General features: G+C 47.7%; 1 protein-coding gene and 1 long non-coding RNA gene across 8 annotated transcripts in view; one reads left to right on the top strand and one right to left on the bottom strand.

Moving 5' to 3' along the window:
• Positions 1-4,365, bottom strand: part of PTH1R (parathyroid hormone 1 receptor) — a 121,296-nt gene extending 116,931 nt beyond the window's left edge. Inside the window, exon 1 of the mRNA XM_005229553.3 lies at positions 3,853-4,365. Within this exon, the coding sequence (XP_005229610.1) occupies positions 3,853-3,927 (75 nt within the window). The 5' untranslated portion in view covers positions 3,928-4,365. The remainder of the gene's footprint in view (positions 1-3,852) is intronic.
• An 802-nt stretch (positions 4,366-5,167) lies between these two features.
• On the top strand, positions 5,168-20,870 carry LOC114012229 (uncharacterized). 7 transcript variants are annotated; one of them, XR_008747544.1, is made up of 8 exons: positions 5,168-5,923; positions 8,098-8,259; positions 8,604-11,901; positions 12,010-12,105; positions 12,333-12,923; positions 14,537-17,969; positions 18,544-18,658; positions 20,170-20,870. It is a non-coding gene; the product is annotated as an uncharacterized LOC114012229 (long non-coding RNA). The 7 variants fall into 7 exon arrangements; XR_008747542.1 differs by having other exon boundaries at positions 8,604-12,105; XR_008747541.1 differs by having other exon boundaries at positions 8,604-12,923; positions 14,537-14,572; positions 14,676-17,969.
• Positions 20,871-21,385: the final 515 nt, after the last annotated feature.

The following is a 21,385-nucleotide window of genomic DNA, read 5'->3' as shown; positions in this document are numbered from 1 at the left end:
TGCATCGTTCTGATGTGCAGCACCTTCTGCAAGGCACCGAGCACTGCTGAAATGCAAGACCCCTGCAGTAAAGTGGGGGTCCCTTTTGCTACCCACTTCATACACCACACAGACCTGCTTCCCTGCATCATGTTGAGCTCAGCCGACTGTAGCCGGCTCAGGCTGATACCTGTTTCCCAAAATGGAGCTATTCTGGTCCAAAGCCCTGCAGAAGGCTGGGGGCTGATGATGATGATGCAGAATATCTCCTCCAGTGACAACTGAGTTGGGGGCTGCCAGGCTGAGACTGGCAAGAGAAGGCATCAAAATGAAAAGTGAAGGGGTCAGCAAAGCAAACTGTGGGCTTTCAGCGGGGAGTAGGACATGGGGAGGTTTTTCTGCAAGGGGCTCTGGCAGTGTCTTTCAGATAAAATCATAGTGCCTGCAGCTTAACTTCTCCTGCGCTCTGCTGAGGTCAGACCCTACTTTTAAAGCTCCTTTTGCACCCATCTACTTTTCAAGCCCATCTTTACAGGGCTATCTGGCTCAGGCCAATCTCGCTTCCCTGGCTATTGGACCAAATAGCAGAATTAACCCAAATTTACTCCCTCATGCTGCCAGATTTCAGGCACAAAGAGCTCAGTTGACAAGCAAAATCCCCCTCACGGTTTAAGCAGGTGTTGTTCATGATATTCCCAGGGAAATGTTGGAGGACGACTTCTCTGGATTGCCAGGGGAGCTGGAGGAGAGCAGAGCTTCACCCAATACTTTACCCCACATCAAGGTCTGTCCCTCTCAGCTGCCCCTCAAAAGCTCCGGACAGGGATGCTGATCTTGCTATGGGTTTTGTGTGGCCACAGGCTCGCCAGGGCCAGGGGGAACTTGATTTCTGCACAGACACTTTTAACTTTGAAAGAACTCACTCCCACAGCATTTTTCCATGTGCTGAATTTCCCACCCTGGTTTACAGTCAATACAGGGACATGCAATCCCTCGTGCTGCGGAGAAGTGATCCAGCTGCCAGTGTCCTGCCCCATGATGATGTACCGGTGACATAGGCAATCAAAGAAACCATTTCCCAGCCCTGCTTCAGCACTCTCACTTCAAAAAGTGCCTTTACTATCATCTTTGCTGGCTGACAAAAAGAATAACCACAGTGACAGCTTCACATTTAGGTTGCATCATGCTCTGCCCTATCTCAGTATCACCAGCTCTCAGACACAAAGCGACTGAGCTGCAAAGAGCTCAGCAATTAGGACCACAGCTCTCAAGATTTAAGTTTTCCAGCCTCAGACAGATGAATTGTGCCCTGAAGCTCTGAGCGGTCGGCTGCCTCAGTCTGTGGGAATCCTCCTGACTGCAACGCCACAACAGAGCTTTGCTTTGCTCTGCTGGGTACCACTTTTAGCTTAGCCTGAAGCTGCTACGGAGCCTGCCTCTAAATTAAGTCCTTGCATCCCCATCCTTCTGCAGCTACGCTCATTGATTTTTTCTTCTTGTTTCTAGGAGGAAGGCACTCGGTGACTTCTATTGATGGCAGCACATAAAACACACTCAGACCTGGTCACCAGATATCAAGTATATATATGACCCTTCTTATAGTGTAACTAACAAGACATCACCATGCTGAAACATGCAGTCAATACCATTCTGTGTTTTCAAAGTTCATTTAAAAATCAGGTTAGTTTGGGAAAGAAACAACAACAGTGAAAAGAAGTCAGGCTCTAAGCACCCTGCAAGTTATTCCCTGCCTCACAAGTTGTTGTACAGTGGGGTGACATTAGGCTGACCTTCTCATTCTGCCTAAGTGGATGCCAGAAGGGACACACAACATCTCTGCAGCCCCTGAATTCTCAGGACAACTTTTGAAACCTTCTGGCAACTCCTCCAGCTGTCCATAGTGGGTCTGAAAAGCAAGGGAAGTGTCTGAAACATGCACGGTGGCCTGGGCTTAATTAAAGCAAATGGGGTTTCTAGCAGCAGGACCCTAAACCAGTACAGGAGAGGAGCACGCTTCTGGAAATGCAACCAAGCAAAATACTCTTGTGCATTCTTCTCCTAGCTCTTCCCAGCAAATTGCCCTGGTCTCTTGACCCTCTATGATTCTGGCAGAGCTATTGCTGGTTTATGCCCAGGTCCAGCTCACCCTGAGCTGGTGCATGGGACGTGCTCAGCTGCTCCAGCCATGAGCCCCTGTTGCCCGCCAGCGCTGCTGAGCACATTGCTTGTGATCGGAAAGTGTCTGTTGTGATGGGGGTATCAGAAATAAAATACCTGCTGGGAACATGAGACAGCTGACAGACACTTGGCTCACTGTTTGGTCCGCTGCACCTTCTGGAGGTAGCGGGATGTACTGGGAGAGGAGACTGAATTGAGAATGGGACCAGAGATGCACTCTGCAACCTCGCCTGTCTTTTCCAGGTCCTGATTTGCTGAGCTCCAATCTGGCCGTTTCACAAACCACATTTTCACTGGTATCAACAGAGACACCAAAGCCAGCGGGAATTTTGGTGCTGACCTCAGCAGCAGCAGAGCTGCGGAGGTGGGCGGTAGCAGGTGCTACAGGACCTGCCCTGTCATGATATGGCCCTAAATCAGACGTGCTCACCGAGATGCTAATCCAGCCTCAGAAAAGGGGAGAAACCTCAACCATCACTAAAACCTCAAGGTATCTACAAGCGGTCTTCCCAATTTTCTTCACGTTTTGAAAGGTTTGTTTGTGCTTAGAGGTAAAGGAAGACAGGGAGGGACTGCAACAGTGATTGCTTTCCGAGGGGCTGTTGCTCCTCATTTATTGGTGTTTCCCTCTAACACGATGCTGGACATATGGGGGAAATACCCCCCTACCAGCCCCACACAAGGTCCCAAGCAGTCCCTACCAAACCCAGGGGACAGGACCCAGGGTGATGGCTCCTGGAGGGTCAGGGAGGACCTGGCTGGAGCCAGGATCAGGGTGAGCCCACTCCTTTCAAACACATTTTCATCCCTCACAGAAAGCAGATGCCACTTTAGGTGGTGGTGATGCCTCTTCCTACACAAGAAGGCACTGGGAAAAGGTAGAATAACTGTGATTCCAGGGATGGAGAAAGCCAGGACAGCACACCTCAAAGCAGCGTGCCCACCGGTGGGTTAACAGCTGGTGGCTGATGCTGTGTGACATTTCCCTTCACTTCTGCAGAAGGGCTTTGGAGACCACATGGGACTGCAGAGAAGGGTCTGCAGACCTTAGCCCACTCCCCATCACTGCCACCAAGGCCGTTTTGACATACTTTAGCCCTTTTTGCTACCTCTGGGAAGATACTTTCTTTCGGTGTGTGCAGGAACAGGTGAAAACAGTGCCAAGTAGCAAAGGGTTAATACTACTCTCATGCTCCTGCGTGTAAACTGTCTGCAAGCCCTGCACACCAAGGTCCTCTCCAAATTCAGTGCCGGAGAAGGCGGCACTGTTTCACTGAGATTAAGCAGATTAAAAAGATTAAATTAAAATTAAATTTGTCGTCTTGGAAAGGGGTGTGGATTAAAAAAAAAAAGAAAGAAAAAAAAGAAAAGGAAAAAAGTTGCCCTTTACCCGTAGGTGTCTTTTAAATTATCTCCCAACTGCTTTCCCCAGCCCCCTGTCAAACTGCACGCGTTCCTGTCCGGAGGGGTTTAAAAATGATTCAAACTCTTGGGGAAGCACAGACATTTTAATTTCATCTGGAGCAGCAGCTCCCAGACCAACTGCACACACTGCCAGCGAAATAAGCCACTGGGCTGAAAGGAAAAAAAAAAAAAAATCCCAGCGCTCTGCCTTCTAAATCCTTGCTACATACAGTAAATTACTCATCAGGGAGCCGCCGCGCAGGACCGCGAAGGGGAACGTGAGGGACTCACCAGCGCGTAGACTGAGCTCAGCACGGAGCAGCAGAGGATCAAACCCAGGCTGTGATACACCAGATATGATCCCATATCCAAGAGGCTCCTTCCAGCATCCACGCTCGCTCAGGGAAGTAGGAGGACGAGAGGTCTTCCAGCGCTCCGGTCGCAGATGATTTCTCCTTCTCCTTCCCTCCCGCCCCCCCACCCCCCCACCCCCCCCGCTCCAGAATTTGTGTTTGTTTGATTGCTTGTTTGTTTGTTTCCACAGTTTTAGCCAGAAAGGCACATGACGAGGAGCCCCGGTCCTTTGCTCCGCTTTCGCATGGTGGAGCGGCCGCGCAGCCGGTGCGGAGCGGGCGGCCCCGCTTCCCTCAGCGCCGCAGCCCCCGCGGGCGGCGGCTCCCCCGGCGCATCTGCCGCGGAGCAGGAAAAATCACATCCACATGGCAGGACCGCTCCTCGGGTTCCTTTTTATGAAGCAGTGGGAAGTTCAAATCATTTCTTTGTCAAACGCAAACACACAGAAAGAAGGAGAGGGAGGGAGGGCGGGAGGAGGAAGGCGAGAGGGGTGGGAGGGGTGGGGGACCGGGGGGGGGGTGGGGGAGGCTTTAACCACTGCTTTATTTTTAGATCCAGTAATTTTATCTTTTAGGTTTCAGAGGGGTTTGGAGAGGGGGGGGGGGGGGGAAAAAAACAGCTTTTTTTTTTTTAAGTCTTCTCTTTTCGGCATGCAAACAAATGGCAAAGTCGAAAGTTACAAAAAGCGAAAGCTTGGAAATATTTCCCCTTAGCAATTACCTTTTCGCCAGCAGCGGCCCCCGGGGGTCCTGCCCGGGGGTCCCGGCGCGGTTCGGCCCCACAATAGGTTTATTCTGCCAGCTCTCCAGGTCGCACTGTGTTTTAGTCACAAATCGGGATTTTTCCTTCTCTCTCCCTCTCTGTCTCAAAGGATCTGCAGTTTCAAAAAGCCGATTGAGTACGGCATGAAAGCGTGGGGCTGAAAGATCGCTCCCCCCACCCCCTTTAAGGAGTTTATTTTAGATATTATTATTTTTCCCGCGGCTAAAACGCTTTTCATTTACTCTGTGAAATGTTCTGAAATCCTCAGGTTTTTTTTTTTTTTGTTTGTTTTGGTTTGGGTTTTTTTTGTTTGGTTCGTTGTTTTGTTTTGTTTTACTTTGGGGGTTTTTGTTGTTTTCTTTTGGTTTTTTTTTTTTTTAACTTTTTCTTCTTTAGTTTTTAATTTAATTTTAAAAAAATGTTTTCAATTTTTTTTTTTTTTTTTAATTTACCACCCCACCCCACCCCCCACTAGCGCACCCGCATGGACTCAGGATCCCGTGCCCAGGAGGAGCCAGAAGGGCGGGGGGGGGAGGCTGCAGCTTCCCAGGGCTCGCGGGGGACCGGCCGGGGGGGTCGCGCTGCCTCCCGCCCGCCCCCCGGGGCTGAGTCCCTGCCGAGCGCCCGGGGGGAGTCGCCTCCCCCCGGGATTTCGCCAGCTTTTCAGAGTTTTAGGGGAGGGATGTTACTCTCAACTCAGCCGGGAGGTTTCATTCATAAAACTAAGACAGAAAAAAACCCAAACAACCGCGCCCCCCCCCCCCCCCCCCCCCCGAAGCCAAGCTGTTGGGGGGTTATCCCGGAGCCGACAGCAGGCTCCAGCAAACATCCCCTCATTTTTTCGGCGGGGGAGGAGAGCGCGCAGGGATGCGCAGGGATGCGGCGCGCCGGCAGCGCACACCCGCTCCGCGCTGGCGCACGGGGGGATCTCTGGAAATCAAGCCGTGATGGTGTGGTGCTTTGCCTTTTCGGTTTGGGGTTGGGTAGTTTTTTGGGTTTTTTTTCTTTTTTTTCTTCTTCTTTCCGTGTAGGAGCAGCGGATATTTAGGAGCTGAACGGCGGCAAGGAGGGGAAAAGAAAAAGGAAAAAAAAAAAAAAAAGCCAACCTCCTCTCTAGATCTGTCAGAGAGCAGACGGTAAAAACATCAGATTTTCGCAGAGTGGAGCTGTGTGCATTTCTGTTTCATTTTTTGGAGCAAAGAAAAAAAAAGGAGAGAGAAAAAAAAAACCCCAAACTCTACAGTCGGTTTGTTGCTTGCCTTTTTTTTTTTTTTTTTTTTCACAGCTCCATGGCTGTGAATAGGTGCCTTCAGCTAATTTTATGAAAAGGGGCTCTTTCCAAGGCTAAGGTAGAGTAGGGCTTCCTGTAAGAGAGAGAGAGGGGGAAAAAAAAGTTCTGCTCTTGATGCAATCTTTTCCTCCTCCTCCTCCTCCTCCTCTTCCTTCTCCTCCCTGCAAACCCCGTGCCTCTCCCTGCCAGCCTCAGCTGATCTCTCCAGCTGCGGGGGCGGGGGGGGGGGGGGGGGGCAAGGTATAACACCCCCCCCCCCCCATTCCGGGACCCCGTTGGTAGGTCGTACCCAGCCTGTGACCGAGGGGCTGGGAAGCGCGGGGTCACTCCTGCATCCCTCCCACCCCATCCCACCCCCCCGCCCCACCTCTGTCCCACCCCCTTCCCTCCGGCTCGCAGGCGACACATGCCTCTAGTTAGGCGGTGCATGTGTGTGTGTGTGGGGAGATGGGGATGCTGGGGGGGGCGGATTTAAAAGCAATAAAGCCATACTCCCCCTCCCCCTCCCCCCCCCGCCCCAATGCGGGCTAATCCCCAATCTATTTTTCAAGCTCTTATAGCAGGGATTAAAAACATATTTATTGGGGACAGGGGCTCAAGAGGGAGAGGGGCGGTGGTTTGAGAGGGGTTCCTTGGGGAATCTCTGCACAGGTATTTCCAGCTTTGATGGGGTTTGTTCCGTGGGGTCTGGCTTGTTTCTGCCCACTGTGCTCGACTGAGGGGGGGCTGGGGGTGGGGGAGCCCCTATCCCCAGGGGAGCCGAGCATCTGTGTGTGTTTAAGTGTGGGGCGGACTGAGCAAATATGTACTCAGGGCTCTATAGTCATTCTGAGAAGGAGAGTTAAAAAAATCCACTGCAAAGTTTCAGGGGCCTCATGGCAGCTCCCTTGCTTTTTTTTCTTTTTTTTTTTTTTTCTTGGAGAGAGGGGAGAAGCCTGGGAGAAGCAGGGGAAAGCCTTGTATATTTAAATGCCCCCACCTCCTGCTGCTACCAGGAGGAGGAGGTGGTGTAAATAAAGTGGAACCTATGCGCTTTAGGAGATCGCCACGTCCAGCCTTTGGTCCTCTGTCTGTACCTAGTCCCCCATGTGCACGGTAAGAGACTGGACCAGGGATGCCTCCGGGCTGGTATTTCTCCCCAGGCAGGTACTACCGAACGTCTGAAGCTGCACATGAAGGAAACAGTTCCCAGTTTAAAGTTTGCCCAGAATTGCAGTGGAGAAATCTGACTCTGGCTGTGTCTGGCTTTCGTGGCCACCAAGACTATGGGAGATATTTTCCTGGCTCCCCTTTATCCACAAGCAAAATAAACTCACTCCTCAGGACTCCTTAGGTCCAAAGTCAGCCCCCCTGCTTGGTATAGCAGTCAGGGCGTGATTAATTTCTCTGCCTGTTCCCATCTGGGAAGATGGGAAGTGCAAGGGCTAGAGTATTCTTCGGAAGGATGGGCATCAAATGCACTGCAGCCAAGTGCAAAGGGGGGTTTCCCCAGGTGGCAGCTGTAACTCTCCCCCTGACCACTGAATGCAAGGCACAAGTGAGGATGGACAAGGTATTGCCCCACAGCCCCCACCCCTCTCTCAGACGCAGCCATAAGAATCAAAGTTCCGTTCACAGCTCAGCATCACCCACGTAGGTTTTTGCCACTGCTGTGAATAAGCTCAGATCCGCAGGAGAGGTCTCCTTGGGTGCCACCCTGCTCAGCTCGTCATCTTCTTGACCCTCTGGGTAGAGCAGGAAAGCAGGACAGCGCTGAAGAGCTGGGCTGTGGGGGTGGTTGATACAGATGTCCTCTAAAGTTGCAGTGAATCAGGTCCGAGGACTCCCAGTACCAGAGGTGGACAGATGTGAGCATCTTCACCATTCACATCAACCCCAAACAACCTGCCCACTTCTTCCCCCACATGAAAAGAGTCCCTGTCTGACTTGCGAGGTGACAAGGATTGCTTTTAGGCCTTAACATCCTTGGAAATGCTGATTTGTGCAAGGTCAGACAAGAAGCAGCTCTACTGCTCTAGTTTATTTTTGAGCAGGTGCTCCAGAAAAATGCTTTTGTCATCTCCCATCATCCCTAAACCCTGTGTATTCTCTCTGCACTGGTTCTAAGAGGATCCTTTCTCTCTCTACAGGCTTTTGAGGGTGAGATGAATTATTCTGCATGTCCAGGTGCCTACTTTTGTTTGGGATGAGGCGTGCGAGTGTGTGAGGTCCCTGCTTGGAAGTCTTCCCACCGGGGGACTCCATTCTCCTTAGCAGCTCTGTCCCAGGCTTATATTCCTATCAAGGCAAAGGTAATTCAGACATCTAAGTTTTGTTTTGGTTTTTTTTGAGATTGTATCCATGCGCATGTATATAATGAACCACGAAGGAATGCGGCAGTAAAAGAGGGCTTTGTAATGTTGCTATTTTAAGGAGACCCTTGGGGATGGCACAGGTTTGAAATGAGTTTCTCCAACATCTTACAACAAACCTCTCCAGATGTTTAGATCCTTCTACTGATGTAAAATAGCATCCAAAAAAAGCATAATCAATTTAAACTGGCTAAGGTTTTGGCCAGAAATGATTGCTATTGGGAATCAGCTCTATATTTTAACTGACTTTTACACAGCCTAATAATAAACCTCTCCTCTTCCAGGATTGTTTTCTTCCCAACTGGGTGAACACTTCCCTTTTGCAGGAGCTGAAATCCCATCCTGGATAAAAAGCCTCCTGTCCTTTCTCTCCTGAGTCACTCAGGTTCAGTGAAACATTGCGGCTTACATCAGCCAAAGCCATTGATTGGGGAGGGAAGGGGCTGACACGGTGGTGCTGGAAGCCGCAGTGCAGAAGTCCCGCACTGTGTAAGGAGCCGGTCCAACGACCAAATGTTGTGGAGGACGAGATGGCCTTTGCTGCTTTTTTTCCACTTGGCTATTGCTCATGTTTTGTATACAAAGTCAAGGCCAAAACATACAAGAAGGAACTTTGGCTAAATGAGGTTTGTGCATCAGGCCAAATGGCCACCATGGGTTTCTGGCTATATTCAGTGTATGGTTTGTACGTGTTGCAAAGAAGAGAGTTTTGATGTCGCTGCTTGCTTTTAATGTGAGCAGACAAGTGAAGGGGTATGAAGGAGACCTGCTACTTCAAGCCTGGCGCTGTTTGCACAAGGCTGACGTCATAACTCTTGGCTGAGATGACGGTGAAAGCGGTGTGCGATGGCTTCTTTGTCAGCTTTTAAGGGAAACATCTGCTCTGGGTCTTATGGACAAAATCCAAGGTGAAAATTTCTGTCAAAGCAAAATGAGAATACGTATGAGGGTCCTGAGGGCAAGCTGTGAGCCCCTCTGTAGTTTAGTTCTTGGTGCCTCAGTAGCTGTGGTGCAGTGTTAGCAGAGTGAACAGCCTGTGTTGGTATCGCCGGTGGAGATCAAGACCTCCCCGTCCTTGCCGTCAGACACCTCTGTGACCAGGACAAGACTGTCCTGCTTCAAAACTCTCACTCCTTATGCCTTGGGTAGTCGTGCCTGAAGATCTGCCTTGTGCGAAAGGAAGGGCAAGGCTGGATGTTCAGCCCAAAAACCAACCAAAATTAGTTGAAGTCTCCTTGCAGGCGGACAGTGGCTTTCACCTCATCAGTAAGGAGGTGTGAGAGAGGAGGTGGAACAGGGGAAGCTGTCAGAGATGAGTTTGTGGAGAGGGACTCAAGAAAAGTGACACCAAAGAGGTGCCACAATGCACTGAAAACACTATTAGAGATGTTCCCACTCAGTGGCTCCCAGGCCAAACACAGTCCCAACTTGCTAAGCTGAAGGAGGAGGTGGTTGGTTTTTTGTCTGGCAGTTTCTGCTGCAGATGTGGTATCTGGCCTGGCACCAGACCAGGCATGCATCTGCCCATCTTTGTCAGCAATGTGAACGATGTGGTCACGTGAAATGAAACAAGTTTGGAGGCTTTTTTGCCAAGCAGAAAAAAATCCATCTGAATATCAAGATGGGGAGGCTGTTAGACCTAGGTGGGTCTCTGTCCCACTCTCTCCTACCGCTCCACTCACAGCCTTTCAGTCACCACTCCTCTCGGCCTTCACAGTGGGGAGATCTTCTCCAGAAACCCAACCCACCTTGGTGTCAAGGCTTCCAGGGATGTCAGATTATATCCTCGCTGTCCTTTCTTTGAAACACAGCATCGACCATTGGTCAACCACCCAAAAAGTAGGGAAAACAGCTGCCCTTTTTTCTAAGCTGTCTTTTGTTTGCTGGTCCTTGCATTGACCTTCTCCATAAGCATTTAGTTCTCGAGGAACAGGACTGTCCTGCAAGTAAGTGGCAGGACAAGGAAAATACACTCATTTTTCTCATACAGCCTTAGTGAACAACCAGTGAATCCTCATGAAGAGCTGGAAGCGAGAGTCTAAACTGTTAAAACCCTTCCTAGAACAATATTTTGGTTTTCAGTACTTTTCTGTTTTCTTTTGATTCCTTCTAAATGCTGCTTCCCTGCCTCCATGTGATAGGAAATCAGCCTAAGCAAAAATATTACTCTTGGTCAAAAAAAATTTTTTTATATATAGGGGAAATCTAAAAATAAATTTTAAAAGTAGCTTACCTTTCTCCGCAAAGCATTATTTTCTCTCTAGGTAGGAGCGTGCAAGACTGCTTGTGATCTGTAGTCAGGGGTGGACTAAGGAGACTGTACACCTCCTGTAACACTCTGTGGTAATGGTTTAGAAGGTGCCAAAGCAGCCATGTCCACCTTCTTTCTGGCCTGTGTCCCTTCCTGAGCTATTATCCAGGGACTACAAACATGTTAAAAGATTTACGTGCTGTATTCAGGAGGATCATGAGATGGGACAAAATTCTGATGAACCTGCAATTCATAGGATGAGGCACCTATGTTGCCTTCCACCTGCCACCTTTATTCTCAGTGGTAGCTCCTTCCAGCCTGAGACCTGGAATATCTCCAGTCAGCAGGGTACCTCCGCCTGGGTCCATGGAAGCTGGGCAGACCTGGGAGGTGGTGCATGCAGCCATGGGCAGCTGGAGGGGTGACAGAGCAGGTTATGGGTCATGCCTTGGGGTCCTGGTCTGGGTAGCTGGCAGTGAGCCATCTCCATGGGGCTGGGTGCCCTGCATGAGGAGATGCAGCAAGTGTAGCAATGGGAGGATCACAGGGCTGAAATTCCGGTTTGGGAGAAGAGGGATTTGAGGCATGTGGGGCTGAGGGCTTGGGTTAAGGGAGACAAAGGAGTGCTGGAGGTGAAGAAGAGATCTCCCTCACAAGTCATTTGAGGCATTTGCTATCTTAGGCAGGCCAGGTGAAAAACAGTTGGGCTAGGAAAGAAACCAGCAGCAGGGACAGTAGCCAATGCCTTCAGGCAGTGGCCTTCAGCTGAAGCAAAGCTGTCCTCTTCTACTTTTCATTTCGAAACAGGTTTGATTCAGTCCTTTTTGAGCTTTTTCAAGTCCTTCCATCAAACAGGACTGAAAGTGTCTGGGGAGGTCATGGACCATCTTCCAAGCAATGGGCTGGGCCTCCATTTAGTTGCATTTTTGGAAAGACGAGGGGATATGGATGACTGTCTCCCAGCCTCTCTTCATCCAGGCAGCCCTGAAAATGCCAGCCTTTGTTGGACTCCTGATGAGCAGGTGGGACAGACAGGCTCTGTGAAGCATCCTGGGCTCTTCTCTCACTCTCCTTCTGTTGTTCTTCTTGCTGTAGGCCTGATCTGTGCTGATGCTATGAGCCTGGGTGGAGGTGGGCAGGCTGGTGATCCAAGTCTGGGCTCTGGAGCAGGGCTAGGACAGGGAAACACAGCTCCAGCTTGTAGTTGTTGAACCCTCAGTTGTCATGCTGGGCAGAAGTCATCAGCATCCAGCACTGCCTGCTCTGCAGCTTTGTGGGTCTCCAGGGTGCCCTCATTCATCCTCCTGTTGTGGGGAGACACTGCTGAGTAGGTGAGCACAAGAAGGGAACAGGGTGAGCATTGCAGCTCCTCTCTTTACCAGGTGAGGTTTTCCCTTGCCGGCGACCCATTTACCACCAGGGCTTTGTCTTCTTTGCAGAGCAGCAACTGATGCCACTTCTGCCTTGTCCTCATTTTCTTCTTTCCTGGGGAGGGTCTTCATTGATTGACCAGCTCCATCTTCCAAAACAGCAACGTGAGTTAGAGGTTTTATGCTACATTTCACATGTAGTTACCCTGCCCGATGCTCATCACACTTTAGCTATTTCAGTGATTTCTGCACACCACTGAACAATCTCATTCCCACCCTGAGGGAGAAGCGTCTTGAGCCTGCGTACTTTTCTCCATATGCACCAGGTCTTCTATCACTCTTTAAAAAAAACTGTTTTCCCCTCTCCCCCACCTCTGCTGCATGTGTGACAGGCTGGATGTCTGTGGGTTTGAATCAGATTATCCTTTTCCTGGGTTGCCATCCAACCTACAGAACCAAGAGCAAACTCCCATTCAGAGGTGAGCAAGAAAACCCCTCTGAAACTGCCAGGGGCTGAAACAATTTGGCAAGCTTTGCAGAAGAAAATTGCCAGCATGGAACGAGGAGGTGGGAGCATTACTTCAACAGAAGAAGCTCTGATTAGCAGATTATCGCTTAAGTGATGTTGATCCCAGCCACGCTGCCTTCCAAATGAGCCCTTTCGCAGCTGCCAGCTGCACCATGGAGTCACGCAGGCCAATAAGCGGGCCAGATCCCTTGCTGGCATGGGTCAAGGCAGCTTTGATGGACCGTCATGGAGTTAAAACAGCTGGAGAAGTCTGGCTATAATGGGGAGTCTGACTCGCTTCTCAGACTTGTTCCAGGGCTTGTGGATGAGAGAGCCTGGAGGAGAGCTGCCTGCGTCCTGCAGGATGGGACAGCTTCTCCCACTCCAGCATCAGCAAAACCACAGCACACCACAGCTGCAGGGACTCTCTCTAGACTTCAATTGTGTCCAATTGCGACTGGACAAGGAGTTCTTTGTAAGTAATACTTATTCATATATTTTTTTTAATCGCAGATAGGAGACTAAACTAGCAGACTCTGCAGCAGTGGCTGTAATGCGCTCAGAACCTGCGCACAAAGTGCTTGTGCAAGTGGGACGAAAGAAGCTGGAATCACCTTATCATTAGCTGTGAGCCAGCTCCTTGCTGAGTCAGATAGGGGAATGATGAGGGATATTATATTTTATTTTTTTTTTAACAGTTGCTGAGCTTGTAACCTGTTCCCTGGGGCCATAAAGCAGTATATAGCATCTTGCCCTCATAAAGCTCTATTTATCTCTGATGAGCCTGTTTGGCTGAGCGTGTGGGGAACATGTGAGGGACTCTCATGAACAGCCTTGGGGTGAGATTTCCCCGGAGTTCACAGTCCATTTCAGCTCTGATAAGCGTTCAAAGGTGATGGCCTGAAACCTGCAGAGCTGGCAGCAAGGCGGGGTGTGTGTGTGTGTGTGTAGAAACAAGCTTTCTTTGTGCGGCTGTTGGAGCTTGCTGCTGCACACTGCAGGCAACACAAAGCTGCAGCTTGCTGGGATGCCTGTGCTTCGTGAGTTGAATGAAATCTTTCATTCAGTTCCCCAAACAGCCTAGGAAGATCCTCAACCTTTGTCCTGGACAGGAGTGCAGCCCTGTCCAGGAAAACTCTGACCACAGATGTCAGTGACTTCAAGCCCTGGTAATTTATAGGTTGTTTGGGTTGAATCCTGGTTTGTCAGCATAACCTTGCAGTAGACCTGGACTTTTCAACCTAGAAAAGAGGGTACTGAAGAAGAGGAGGGCGATAGGGAAGAGATAGATACATGAAAATCAAGAAGACGGGCACTGGGAAATGGCAGTTAGGTATCTCTGCTAATAAAGAGATTGGGAAGACAGGACTGGCAATTTCAGGGTAGCTACAAAGCAAGCAAAAGGAGGCGGCTTTTCACAAGCAGGTGGTGAAGCTGTGGAACCGCCTGCACAGGATCTTCTTTGCATACATTCAAAATGTGATTAGATGAGTTAACAGAAGGGAAAAACATTCAAGACTTTTAAACACTAATGTAATGTTTGTGCCCTAGGAGGTCTCTGAGTTAGGGGTTACAGAGGCCTGGGAAGGCATGTGGGAAACCATCAGTACATGTTCATGCTGTTCTTATGGTAATTAGTGCTACTGCTGATAGTTTTCAGTACAGCACATTGTTCAGTCGCTATCCCTTACGAGTGCTGTTGGAGACAGGATACTCTTCATCTGAGCTGGATCAGCAATTCTGGGATTAAGAAAAAAAATAAAAAAAGAACAAAAGTTGATTTTCCAGTTGCACAGATGGCAAACTCAGCTCCTGACAAAGTCCATCCCTCTCTGAAAGACGGGACTTTGGGAGAATCCTGACCAGGGACATGGTCCCGGTGCCCCATGCCTCCTGTCCATCTGCACTGCCACCCCTCCAGCAGGACCATGGTCATCACTCCCTCAGGGTCTGCCCCAGCCCATGCCCGACACCCCACCGCCTGATTAGCTGGAAAGTCAGGGCTTGGATGGGTGGGATAGCCTGGCAATATTAAAAGATGTGACCTCAGGAGTCCTTCCTTTCTTCCCTGTCCTTGTGTTTTGGCAGGACCAGTCCGAATCCAGCTCCTGCTCTCTGGGACAGGTAACCTCAGCATTGTGTCTGCTCTCACAGAGCCTGGACAAGGTCTTGCCAGGTGTCCGGAGAGTCACGGAGCTTGTTTATGTCACTTGCCTCTGCTATCCAGGCCTGAAGCATCACCCCTGATTATCACAGCACTGACCCCCACCCCATCCTGAGGTGTGAGAAGAGCATCTAACTGAGAAGCAGGAGTTACCTCTTGATTTGGAGGCTTGAGTGTCTGGAAATCTGCTGCTTCTCATACTTGGCTTGCTGCTAAAAAAGGTTCAGCTGCATATTGGTGTACAACTCATGTGGCTTTTGTTTTCAGCTCTTGAACTTCCTTACAGCTTTCTTTCACAAACAGAGAAATGGCTTGGCTGGTCTTTCAGTCTTTACAAAGTCTCCTTTATCAAAGTGGATGGCTTTAAAGAAGTCTTCAATCTCTGATTGAAGCTTCCAGCCTGCATCAGGCAAAACTGGAAAAAGAAAAAAACTAACGCACATATATTTTCAGTGTCAATGACTGCAGCCTCAATGAAGTATCCAATTATTTTTAGCAACATATGATTATGGGCTATTTTCCTACTGTCCTGTAACACAGACTCTGAAAGAAAGCATCCTGGGGTACAGCAATGAAATAATACCAGCACTTACACACTAGAAGAAACACAGTAATACCCAAGCTGGTCTTGCAGGAGTGGGGCTAATATCCATCTTTCATTATGACCAGTTAGTGCTTTATATAACTATTATGTTTTAAATGGAAATAAGAAACTAAAGCATGGAAGAACTGCCACCAGCTACCCAGGATAGAGTTTTAAACATGATTTACACAGTAAAATCTGTGTAAGTTTCAATGAGCAGGTGTTCTTTTCTTTGTGTGTGTGGTTGTTTTGTTTTGTTTTGTTTTGTTTTGTTTTGTTTTGTTTTGTTTTGTTTTGTTTTGTTTTGTTTTGTTTTCTTTTCTTTTCTTTTCTTTTCTTTTCTTTCTTTTCTTTTCTTTTTTTTTCTTTTCTTTTCCTGCTGTTGTCCTGAGGACCCAGGCAGAGTAAAACAGGGCTGTATTTCCCCTTTGACCGTAGGACTGACTTTTTTAGGTTGGACTTGCCAGCAGGCTTGCTGGAAGTCAAAGGTGGTGATCGGTGATTTCTGATCACCTCCTGCTTTGTATTCCCCATCTGCACAGTTCCCCAGGAACTGCTGGAGCTTGCCCTGAGTGTTGTCTGGACCAGGCTGACACGTGTCCATGCTCCCTATGCCACCATTGCCTGCAGAGAATGACAAATCTGGCTCAGGAAGGATCCTCCAGCTGGACAAGCTGTACAGCTCATTGGGACAACCGTGTCCCTGTTCCTGAGCTCTCCTTGTGGTGGTGTCTCTAAGGGTGAGGAAGAAGAAGGGGCTTCTTTGGCTGGCGTCCTTCCCTGAACATGGTTTCTGCTTGGTGCACTCTTAGTCCTCAGATTTTCTTTAGCCTTTCGGTCAGTGAAAGAGCAAATATCAGCTGGCTCTGGTACAGCAGAAACGGCTTCTGTGATGCTGCATGTGAGTGTCCCATATCCCACCATTCATCCTTAGAAAACTCCCCTCACTTGCCTGGCTTGTACCTCTTCCCCACCAGATTTCCAGACCTGCAGAAGTCACCACATTCCCCGTCCCAGCTCTGTCCTTATTCACACATCCAGCTGCTAGTGGAAAACCAGTTTTACCTGCCATGGAAAGCCTTGCAACAGCCGCAGGAGCTTTGGCTCAAAAATCAATAGCAAGGCTGGTGCAACAGGGATGGTCCAGGACTGTAAATAAGGCAGAGTTTTAGATCGGCATGCTCTCCTCTCACCGACCATCGATGCACTTGGAAAAACATGCAAATATTTTAACAGAGAAGCCTGGAAGGAGATGTTCAGAAAACAAGGCTGAAAGCAGTTGCTTGTGGGCTGAAAACCTTTGTTTTTTCCATTCGTACCCTATAGACTCGTAAAAGCAATCCCCTTTTCCCATGAGTCTCATGTTTATCAGAAAAGCTCTATTTTTTTAAGAAGATAGGATGACTGTTTCTCTGAAGTAGTAAATATGAGAGGATCTGTTCAGGGATAGAGACTTGCTGCCCTTCCTTGGATGCTGCCAAGTCACTGAGCCTTCTGCACAAAAATTTTGTGGTTAAATCATCATTCTATGCATTTTTTTTCATCATAAGATAACTCTGGTTTTATTTTCTTAGCTAATGAAGCCAAATTATTCTTTTCCCCTGCAAGATTAATGCAATGAACAATGTCCTCTTTCGTCTTTGTTAGAAGCTACCCCAAACTTTGCCATTCCTCCTGTTTTACTCCTAAATAAAAAGGAAGAAACTTGGAAAATGGCAGGGGCAAAAGATGAACAACAACATTACCACCTCTCTCAGGCAGGGCTAGGGTCATAAGGAAGCTGGCTGGAAGCTGGCATGTTGCAGGGAGGGACCAGAATAACCCATCTGCTCCCCTCCCACCCCAATTCCAAGGGAAAGCATTCAGAAAGCCAGCACCTGGCCGCCTTGCTTCTGCCCACTGCTGGAAGATGACAGGAGAAAAAGATGCACTTTGCTTAAGAAAGTGGCTTCTGGGATCTGCCTGCTCTATCTGCTAGCACTGCTGGTGTCCAAGGCACCCCAGGTGTAACGGGGCGCCTGTGCTTAACCAAGTGACTCAAGACCCTAAAGTTAAATGAAATGGCTTCTGTCTTTAAAATCAGGAAAGGTGGACCTGAACCCTACAGACTAAGGAAGGTCTGCAATTTATTCTCTCTCCAGTTCTGATTTTTACATGTAAAATGGGAGTTTTTAATATAGAAAAAATTTTGAAATTTATAAATATATAAAATGTATTTGAATATCTAAAATGATATACATACATAAATTGAAATGTAATGAAATGAGATACATTAAAACAGAAAATAAAAACTATAAGAACACAGTAACTGTGATTTCAGCTCTGCTCCCCCTCCTCTTCATTTGCTCATCTCTCTTGAGAAGTAGGTCTAAACGTGCATCGTCAACTGATGAAGAAGCATAATTTCTCCAGGCCAAGTGCAATGACCAGAATATGACATTGCTGCTGAAAACAAAAAGCACCTGCCCCTCATTGAGAAATAATTGATTATGACCTAGAAGTGATCACTAGGATTGATATCTTAAATTTCTCCTCTCACTGTGTAAGTGGGCCATGTAATGTCCAGGGGAAGGGCACCACGTCACCGGGAAGAGCTGGGGCGCTGCAGAGAGGGACGTGCCTTGGAGCAGCATTGCTTTCAAACCTGCTTCTGCTCATTTTCTTTCCCTCTGCCGTTGCTCTTCACCACATCATCTCTCTTTCTCCTCGACCTTTCCAGCAGCTCTTGGAAAAGGAATGTGGGGCCACAGTGCTGAAGAAAGATGTTCCAGCAGGTGAGATCCAGGATGGGCTGGAGGGGAATAGGGTCAGGAATGGGGGGTGGGAGCCACTCTTTACATGAAACACAGCAGGTCAGTCTTCCGAGTGTGGCTTCTGCTTCAAAACCAGTGGGTGATCCTTTTTCAACATGCTAGCACGGACATGCCACCACATTGTGAACATCTCAAGGGGCACCGAGGTGCTCTGGGCTTCCCACAGGTGATTACTGAGTGCTCTGAGTCCTGCCATGTGCATGCAAGACATGAAAGTTCCTGTTCATGATCTGACATGAGCTTGGGGCTGGGAGGAGATGCCATGCACTGCCGCCCAGCCACCCATGGGGCTGGCAGGTGCCTCTCCGCAGCGCCCATCCAGCTCCCATTAGCTGAGTGAGACACCAAAGCTGCTCCCAGGGGTCTTGGCTGTCAGTCTGAGTGGGGGCTCTTAGGGAAAGATTGCAGGGTAACACCCAGGCAAACCAGAAAGTGCCTGGAGGAAAGTCAGCAGTAAACATAAGATCTTAAATATAGTCTGCAAAGAGAAAGTTTGGTGCATTTTTATTTTTTTAATTTTTTTTTTTTTTTCAAGACTGGGAGACAGTAGCAGCTTCCTCTTCATTTACAAGGAAATAATAACTGACTTCTCCAACACTCTGTGATGGACTCAGAGAAGGACATTTGCAGCAGGAAGGCGATGCCTACAGGTGGGCACTTGGATTTCCTGTGTCTCAGCTCAAAATTGTTAAGCCGGGGAGAACTGTAGCTGATTTGATCTTGTGCAGTAGAAAAATAATTTAAAGTTGGAAGTGTCTTTCTGCTTATCTACACTATGCCCAATAATGTGACTGCCAGGACCCTGAAATAGAAATGTAATATAAATCTACTGTTGTATTCTTCTGTTTCATTAAATCATCTGGATGTGGAATGGGTGAGCAAAAATCCATTTTGAGTCCAGTGCAAAATCTGCCGTGGTGTTTTCAGATTCTTTTACAGGTATACAAATCACTGGCACCAGCTGTCATGTGAGGCAGTTTGAAGTCAATGAATAGAAGTTTTGAGAAGCATTAGAAAGTTTGTGTCTGTGGCAGGAATACTTCCTCCTCCTCCTTTCTTGAAACTTTTCAGTGTGGGAATTAGATTGTCTCCAGAGAAGGTCAGAGTGGGGACAAAGGTACATGACTGAACATATTTGAGTTAGGAAAGCATAGGATTCAAATGGGAATGCCAGAGCTGAAAAGTTAATTACCATTTGTACAGTATGTCCCCCATATTGCCCCAAAAGAAAAATGCTAGGGAAGCATCTGTGAATATGTAAGAAATAAAAAAATAAGCAGCTAGGATAAGCTTATTACTCCATTGAAATGAGACTCCAGAAGACAAATATTCTGAGGCTTTTTTGCATTTTATTTCTATAAAGCCCGGTGGTTTTTTTAAGAAGATACTTCAAAACCCCCAAATTTTACCTAGAGGAGTAGAAGAGAAGACAGTCTTTTCCAGCCTAAATGGTTCTCTGAAGACAGCTAAGTAAGGAATACCTTGACAGCTGAGATTGCAAGGAAGCCCCAGCTGGCTGGAGGAAGGCAGAGATGCAACTGATCTTCATGCAGAGGGAAAAAGGAGGATCAGGGAAGGTGCAGGTGACGTTACCCAACTTTAGGTCTTGGGAAGATACTGGAATGAATTAATTATATATTCATAAGCACCTGGAGGTACTAATACGGTGATGAAAAACAGCCACTGTGGATCTGTCAAGAACAAGCCATCTCAACCTCACATACTTTCAGTTTTTACAAGATAATGGGATCAGGGAGGATTAGGAGACTGTGTTACGTCTTGGCTCTGACAGAGTGTTTGGCACTGCCTCATAAAATACTGTTAAAAGCAAACTTGGAAATATTAAGGTAGTATTCATCTTCCCTATATTAGATGTGCATTGGGTATCTGTTTCTGAGCTAGTCGCCCTGAGGTAGATAAAGAGGAGAGTCCAGGAGTAATTAATCTCACCCAGCTTAGACACTGATCTTGAGATGGCACACATTAGCTCTGCAGGTGCCCATTTCTCTCCTCTGGCTGTAAAGATAACCCAGGTTTACTGGCTCAGCATTTTCCATCTGTTTTTTAGACACTCAACTTAGGGCAGATGAATCTTGCTCAGTCTAAATCAATGGTTAAACTTTTTTCTTTCTTTCTTTTTTTGGCACAAATTTTATCCTAGGTCAAAATCAGTAATGGAAAATGCAAAGACAAAGCACAGAGCAAGAGGGAAAAAGAGACATCCAACATCTTGACTTTGAAACAAGACAATATGGAAAGAAAAACAGTAATGATCTCATTTAACAGCCTGGGAATCCGCTAAACATCACATAGATACACCAGCGTAAAGGACTGGGTCTGTCTCACAGGTCTTTTTCTTTGCCTTTCCCTTTCCCTTTCCTTTCCCTTTTCTTTCTTTATCCCATTCCCCTTCTCTCTCCAATACACCCTTCTGTTCCCCTTCCCGTCTTGTATTAATTGTAATAATATTGTAATAATGTACATTATTATGTATTTTCACTGAGATCGCATCGGCGTGTCTCCCTTTGTTCTCAGTTCTCAGTTGGCACACAAGGAGAACCTGCAATATCTAAGACACCAGCTTTATTTCTTCCCATAATATATGGCAGAGGAATCCTGTGTGCACTTAGCAAGGTATCCCTGGAAGACTGATGTTTGTAATTAGAATCAAAAATATTTAAAGCCCAGACCCTTCCTCCTTCCTCTGGAAGCTCATCCTAGTTCTCCCACAATGTAAAAAAATCAGGTTTTTTCTTGCATCTAGTTTTTAAGCTCATCTTTCCTCCAGACCTTTTCAGTTCCTGGTCAAGACTGCTATATCAAAATAAACTTGTTTTTTTCATGGAGGACCAGACAGTGGAGTCAGACCCTGACGCTTGCTGTTTCTATGAGGGTTTTTTTTTCTTTCTGTCTTTCATCTTTTTATTTATGTATTTTGGCTTTTTTTTCTTCTTCTTCTTAGTTCATAACTGCTGCTCTAAGAAATGCAGTGTAATAGAAGGTTTTCTATGGGACTCACCGTATTGCTTATGGTAGAATTTATCCCACAACAGTGTTATGGAAGTCAGGTGTCAGAAGCTTCCCAAGGTCCATGCTTAGACACTCGAGATGCACGTGAGGGCATTGATACTTCTTCACAGATTAAAGAGGGGATATAGGATGACAATTAATCTGATTGTTTTAGAGGCCAGCTTTTGTCAGGTGAGGGAAATGGGGCAATAGACTCCAGGCCTGTGGTGGCTGGGGGGGATGCCCTAAGTGAGCACGCCAAGTGACAACGGTTGCACTGTAAATGCCAATATTCAGCAGATGAATGTCCCTCCTTTGCAAAGGTGGGTATTTGGGTTCCCTTGTCAAAATAAATGAGTTGCATCTCC

Source organism: Falco peregrinus, chromosome 5 (assembly GCF_023634155.1).
Source record: "Falco peregrinus isolate bFalPer1 chromosome 5, bFalPer1.pri, whole genome shotgun sequence".
Classification (NCBI taxonomy): Eukaryota; Metazoa; Chordata; class Aves; order Falconiformes; family Falconidae; genus Falco; species Falco peregrinus.
The sequence above is the reverse complement of the archived record's forward strand: the minus strand, read 5'-3'. Positions and strand labels throughout refer to the sequence as shown.